The sequence below is a fragment of the Nerophis ophidion genome, linkage group LG08 (genome assembly GCF_033978795.1).
Source record: "Nerophis ophidion isolate RoL-2023_Sa linkage group LG08, RoL_Noph_v1.0, whole genome shotgun sequence".
Lineage (NCBI taxonomy): Eukaryota > Metazoa > Chordata > Actinopteri > Syngnathiformes > Syngnathidae > Nerophis > Nerophis ophidion.
In genome coordinates, this window is record NC_084618.1 from 55,044,613 (window position 1) to 55,051,703 (window position 7,091).

The following is a 7,091-nucleotide window of genomic DNA, read 5'->3' on the forward strand; positions in this document are numbered from 1 at the left end:
AGGACTATGACCTCTGCATCACATGTTATAACACTAAGGGCCATGAGCATAAGATGGAGAAGCTAGGCCTTGGTTTGGATGATGAGAGCAGTAACCAGACTGGTGCCACCACTCAGAGCCCCGGAGACTCGCGCCGCCTCAGCATCCAGCGCTGCATCCAGTCTCTGGTCCATGCCTGCCAGTGCCGAAATGCAAACTGCTCACTGCCGTCCTGCCAGAAGATGAAGCGTGTTGTTCAGCACACGAAAGGCTGCAAGAGAAAAACCAACGGTGGCTGCCCCATCTGCAAACAGCTTATTGCACTGTGTTGCTACCATGCTAAGTACTGCCAGGAGAACAAGTGCCCAGTGCCGTTCTGCCTGAACATCAAACACAAGCTACGTCAGCAGCAGCTGCAGCACAGGCTTCAGCAAGCCCAGATGCTGAGGAGGAGGATGGCCAGCATGCAGAGAGTAGGCAAACCTGCACCAGGAGGTGCTCCAGGTGGGAACGGCCTGCCCTCTCCAGGAGCCAACAATGGAGCAACCGGGCCTGGTACGCCCACATCTGTCGGCACACAGCCTCCAACGCCACAGACGCCCACGCAGGGAAACATGCTTGCACTCCCTCAGCAGCAGGGAGTGGGTGTGGTGGGAGTTGGAGCCGCAGTACAGCAGCTTCAGCCACAAGGTGCAATGCCTCCTCAGCATCATCTACAGCATCAATTTCAGGCAATGGGTGGAGGGGGTGTGATGAACTCTTCCCAGCAACAGATGGTGCCTCAGCTCCAGCAACAGCAGCCTCCCAACGTCCAGCAACTCCAGCAACAGCAACATCCAGGTGGTTTGCCACCATACAATCCCAGACCTCCAGGGGCCTCTCCTCTTCACCAGTCCCTGGGCAAACCTGGACTTGGCCCGGCCACCCCACCTCAGCAACAACAACCATCCAACCAGGTTCAAGGGTCCATGCCTGGTCAAAGTCAACAGCAAGGGCCTCCTTTGGCAGCTGTAGAGACTGCCCTAAAAATCCTGGCAGAGACTCAGAGGCAGATGGCTCAATCTCAAGCTCAAATCCGAGGCTTGGGACCAGGGGGAATGATGCCCCAGCATCCTCAACATCCTCACCACCAGAACAACCAGGCCCAGATGGTCATGCCCCACATAGGAGCTCAAGGTATTCCACCGCAGGCTCAGGGAATTGTAGGCAGGACTATGTTAGACCCACAGCAGCAGGGAATGCTTGCTGGTATGCAGCAAGGCGGCCCCCTGTCTCAGTTGCCCCCTCAAGCTCAGCAGCATCTCCAGCCAGGAGGTGGTGGGCAACTTCAACAACCAAACCAGCAGTGGGGCACTGGGGGACCAGGCATGAACCCGCAACAAAGGCCGGGCATGATGGGTCACATAGCGGCACAGCAACAGTCAGCGGCTGCCCAACAGCAGCAACTTGGTCAGCAACAACCTCAGCCAGGAAATCGTGGCCTGATGCAGGTGATGGGTGTTACAGGAGGAGCTGCAGGTAATCAAGCGATGCCGGGTGCTGGTGGATCGGGAAACTTGCCCCAAGCAGCACTACATGATCTCCTGAGAACGCTGCGCTCCCCAAGTTCCCCCCTTCAGCAGCAACAAGTCCTCAACATTCTCCGGTCCAACCCCACCCTCATGGCGGCTTTCATCAGGCAGCGAGCTGCCCGGTATCAGGGGGGTCAAGGTTGCGCTGGAGGAGGGCCTCCACAAGGCCATGGAGGCGTGAGGTTCCCGGGGGCTGCTAGTGGTCTACCTGGTGTCGGAGGGCCAGGACCTAATCAGCTGGCTAACATGGATGGTCAACAGGTTAATGTGAACCAAGCAGGACAACCAGGAATGAACATGGCTCAGGGGGCTGCTGGAGGTGGGAATATACCCACCATGGCTCAGCTCCAGCAACTCCAGCAGCAGCAACAACAACAACGCCCAATGTTGCCTGGTAACCTACAGCAGCAGCAGATGGCGGTCTTGCAGCAGCAGCAGCAACAACAACAACAACAGTCTGGACAACAAAACAGTATGTCCAACATGACTCCTCAGTTCAGAGAACTGTTAATGAGAAGACAGCAGCAGCAGCAGCAACAGCAACAGCAACAGCAGCAGCAGCAGCAGCAGCAGCAGCAGCAGCAACAGCAACAGCAACAGCAACAACAGCAACAGCAGCAGCAGCAGCAGCAGCAGCAGATGGCGAACCATGGACAGTTCCAGCAGCCTCAAGGACTCCAACAGCAAGGACAGCAGGGCTTCATGCAGCCTGGGATGCCCCCTTCCTCCCAAACCCAGCCTGGGGGAGGGTCAAGGGGCCCCCAGCAGCAGCAAGGAGGACCCCAGGGTGGTCCAGGGCAACTGGGCCAGCAGCAAAGTTACTCGGGAAATGTGTCTCAAGTGACTGCAGCTCTCCAACAAAGGCTGCATCAAATGCAAATGCACCAACAGCAACAAAATGCCATGGCTGGACCTCAGGGGCAAGATGGAGGGCCAGGTGGTGGTGGTGGCGGCGGCATGCCAGGGAGTTCCCCTCTCCAGCAAGGACAAGCGGTATCAGGGCACCAACAGCAAGGCGTGCCACAGACATCCCAAGCTATGCTTCACCAGAACATCCACCAGAGGCTCCTTCAGCAGCAGCAACACCTTGGAGGGGGTTCCCCGGCCCAGCACAGCAGCCCAATGAGCCCCCAGCAGCAAATGGCGCAGTCCCCGCACCCCCACCTCCAAGGACAAGGGGGACTTGGTCCAGCTAGCACGCTCGGCAGCCAGGTTCGATCGCCACAGCCGTCGCCGCGGCCACAGTCACAGCCTCACCGCTCCAGCCCGTCCCCGCGCATGCAACCCTCCTCTCAACCTCAGCCGCAGCCTTCGCCGCATCGCATTTCACCACAGACCCAGACTGGATCACCTCATCCCAGTCACATGGGCCAGCATCACCCCAGTATGGCACCGCCCCAAACCCCACAACAACAACAACAGCAGCAGCAGCAGCCAGGCGGTTCTGTAGATCAGTTCAGCTCAGATCAAAACTCCATCATGTCACAGCTGAGTGGAATGGCGGCCATGCATGGAAGCCAAGCGGGACAGTCAGACATGATGGCTGCTAATAATAATAATAACAACAATAATAATAACAACCAGGAACTCGCAGCGAACGTGAACCACAACACTTTGGACCTCATGTAGCCATCATTCATGCTCTCATCTCTTTGACCCAATGACAAACGGCCATTAAGTGAGAGTCTGAACTAAGGTTTTTTTTTTTGTTTTTTTGGCTGGGGAGATTTTTAGAAGTTTGAATTTTTTATTTAAATATTTTTGTGATGTATGAATAAGAACTGACTCCCTATGGGAGATGCAGCATCAAATCCTACAAGTCAATAAAAAGAATAACTTAAAAGGATGGTAAATTATTGCTGTTAATATATATCTATTTTTGCCAACATGTGTACAAAATGGTGGAAGGGCAAAGTTTCAGGTGGAAGAGATTTCTTCTGTCTATGACAATATTTTTGGGGGACTGAGAATTTTTTGCCTTTTTATGAATATTTTTAAGATTTTAAATGTGGCGAAAAATTAAGTGAGTTGACGAGATGTACTTTTTTTTCTAAAAAAAATATTCAGTTTCCCTCCTGTAACCCACTCATGATTGTATCGTTTGCAGAGGAAAAAAAGTATATTTTATTTCTGAATTTATACAATATGTTTTTGTGAGTGGATCATAAAACGTTTTACATTTTAGGATTTGTTTCATGGATAGTTTTTCTTTTCATGCACATGAAATGAAATGTGTGTGGGGCACTCCGTTCTCCAAAGAACTGGCCAACTTTAAAAAGTGCAGTCGGTCTAATTTAAATTTGTGTACAGATTTTTTTTTTTTATTAATTTCTTTGGGGTCGTTGCAGAAGTTTGCAAATTTTCTGTCTACAGCCTCTGATTCAATCTCTCTCACACATGTTAGTACTGTACAAAGTTCCAAAATGTTTCGCTTACATACTGTATTTTATAATGAAAATGAAAGCTGTACAAAAACCCTTGTGTATATAATTTAAACTCCTCCCTTCCAATTGGATATTTGCTGTATGTGTACAGGAGAAAAAACCCAATTACTGATTGACTGTATAGTATTGAGATCTTTCTGTCCTTGGAAGTTCAGTACAAGGTGTTGGACGCCACACGCACCGATGCGCCTTTTTTTCAGTGTTTTGTTTTTTGCAAAGTCGACAAATCCCACACCTGACTAATCCTATAACTTGCATGTGAAAAGCCGACGTGAGGCTCGATTAGATTTCAAACTAGCTTTTTATGAAAACATGCTCACTATTTTTCCTCCAAAAGGTTGATGGGTATGGGGTATGGGTTTGAACTCGGTGGCAATATATCTTGAGACTTATTTTATAAGAAAATAAAAAACAAGGAAAAATGTCTTTTATATATATATACATATATATATATATAAATCGATATATTATTTAATTTTATTTTTGGGAAATACAACTTGATGCTACAAAAATTATTGGATAAATGCTTTTGTTTTGTATTAAAGATATGTTGATGCAAAATGACACTGCGGAGAGAAGACATTGCACCATCCTCCTTGAAGTACAGGAACATGCTGTAGATGGAAACAGTCACTGTACAAACTGATGGCAACTGAACAATGTTTTTTTATCATTTCCGCTCCAACAGAGAGAGAAAAATACTGGAAGTAAGACTTATTTATATATTAAGTATTCAAATGGAATTTTGACTTGTTTTTTTTGTTCTCGTCGACAATTTTGGTGCTTGCTGAGAGAAAGCAAAAATAACTGTTGCTCCATTTTCATTATTTTTTTTCTAAGTTATTTTGGTGGTCTGACTGTTTTTTCCAATAAATTAATTGTACAATAAAGTATGTTTGTACCATTGGGAAACAATACTTCTCTGGTATTAATTTTTTAAAAGCTTGTGCATGAGAAATACAGTATGTTAGCGTTACTGTACTAACCCAAATAGAAGATATGTTTTATATTTTGCGTCTACAGAATTATAATTGCAGAGCAGCAGGTAGCTGACAACTAATCTAAAAGATGAATATTTGTGTACAGTAGTTTTAATCTAGTTTATTTCACTGATAAGGATAATATGACCAAACAACTCGATTTACGAGTTTTTAAATCCTGGCTTTTCGTTATGATTTAAGTTGCAAGGATACATTAGTTCTAAGCCTCATCACCACTAGTCGGCGTAATGATTTGTCAGAAGGGGGAGGAACATTAGCTTACAGCATTAGCTTACAGCTAGAGCTCGATATAACTATGTTTCTAACCATTGTAACGGAGAAATTGATTGTAAAAGAGAAGAAATAGTGAATGCTGAGTAAAGTAAAGAAATTACATTAAAAACATAACCGAGCTTGTAGCCGACATGGTGAGATATTTGGAGTGCAGGGTTGCTCAACTTGACACTGAAGCCAAGCAAGTACAAGGCGCTAACATTTCTAAAAGGTGGACATTTAGCCATGAAAATATGGAAAAGCTGCTGATGGTGTGTTCAATTGAGAATCAGCTGAGAGGACTTGTAATGGAAGTCCACTTTCTAAGGTAATTTCTGCACATTAGCACTACATAACATTAGTACATCGTATTTTATTGTTTTTCATACAATATTTCTTAAATAAAAGTTTGTTTTTCTTTTCAAAAAGCAAATCACATGTTAACATTGTGCAGTTTTGAGTTACGAGTTCCATCATGGAACTAATTAAGCCCATATATTTAGTTTCTACAGTATTTGGGTCAATACTGTACTGGACAATCTTTTTTTCTGAACTCTCATTATTAATTTCACATTTTGTCCAACGTGCAGATGCACTGCATTTTCAACTACTCTGTAAATTGGTCTAGTCAAACCAGAGTAATCATCAACATCACCATAATTTTGTACACGTGTCATTACAATAGAAAGGCAAAGTAAACCAGCAAACGATGCGTGTACGTTTCTATTGGTGAAAAAAATGCTTATGCGTAGACAAATGAAAATATATATATATACATTCTGTATCTGTATTGTAATCTGCAAGAATGGTTCATTACACATGTAATACATTTTTACAGTTATAAAAAATAAAACATTTCACTGCTACTCCAGATGTCGTGGAAGAGACGACTCTTCAACATAGCGTGAAGTCTGGGGCCGTAGCTCTGGATTGGCAGACCGGGGTGGTGGTACCCCTTTTCAAGAAAGGGGACCAGAGGGTGTGTTCCAATTATAGAGGGATCACACTTCTCAGCCTCCCGGGGAAAGCCTATTCTAGGGTGCTGGAGAGGAGAGTCCGGTCGTTATTCGAGCCTCGGATTCAGGAAGGATAATGTGTTTTTTCGTCCTTGTTGTGGAACCACGATGTACCGGAGATTTGGCCGGAACAATGGAACAGTGCTGCCGAAACCGAATGTTGTGAGCAGATGTTGGCGATGTGGTCATAGTTTGACCAAACAGTCCATCGAGTGAGTCAAATTTTATATTGATTCAGTTCCTCAATGTTCACTCTTACAAAAACAATGTCGCTACAGTTTGGTTATTATACATTTTGCAAATGAAGTATTGTAGAGGGTTTTTGAATGCACTTTAAAGTGATTTTCAGAGGTAGCATTGATTGCTCCCATTCGCTGCATTGCTAGAACAAGGCGATTTTTATGTTAGAATGCAAAAAAACAACAATTTTTTTTTCTTGTCTCTCATAACTGTGAACGATAGGCAACATTCCCCAAAAAATTTCAGTTCCCATTTTAGGCGAGAAAGGCTTCCAGCAGCACGAAGCAAGTGTGGCATCAGGGTCTCTGCACCTCAAGTCGCTGACATGGTACAGTCTACAATAACACCAGAAATAGATGCTAGATTTGTGGCCAGTCATTTTTAATAAAGACAGAGTGACTAGAAAGATTAGAGTAGTCTCTAGAAAAGAAAAACATCTCAACAAAGTACATTGTACAATAAGCAGCAACAATTGAAAAATAGAGCAAACTATTTTGTAAGAAAAAATATACATTAATACTATAGTTAATAACAGATTTGTTTTAAATACATGTATACATTTTTTTGCCTTTTTAAAGGAAATATATG

The 7,091-nt window shown here is 44.9% G+C and overlaps 1 protein-coding gene across 4 annotated transcripts in view; it reads left to right on the top strand.

The window, feature by feature from the left end:
* Nucleotides 1-4,909, top strand: part of ep300a (E1A binding protein p300 a) — a 98,220-nt gene extending 93,311 nt beyond the window's left edge. For all 4 annotated transcript variants that reach the window (XM_061908982.1, XM_061908984.1, XM_061908983.1 and 1 more), the window contains exon 31: nt 3-4,909. In XM_061908982.1, coding sequence (XP_061764966.1) covers nt 3-3,179 — 3,177 coding nt within the window. In that variant the 3' untranslated portion in view covers nt 3,180-4,909. The remainder of the gene's footprint in view (nt 1-2) is intronic.
* The last annotated feature ends 2,182 nt before the right edge of the window (nt 4,910-7,091 follow it).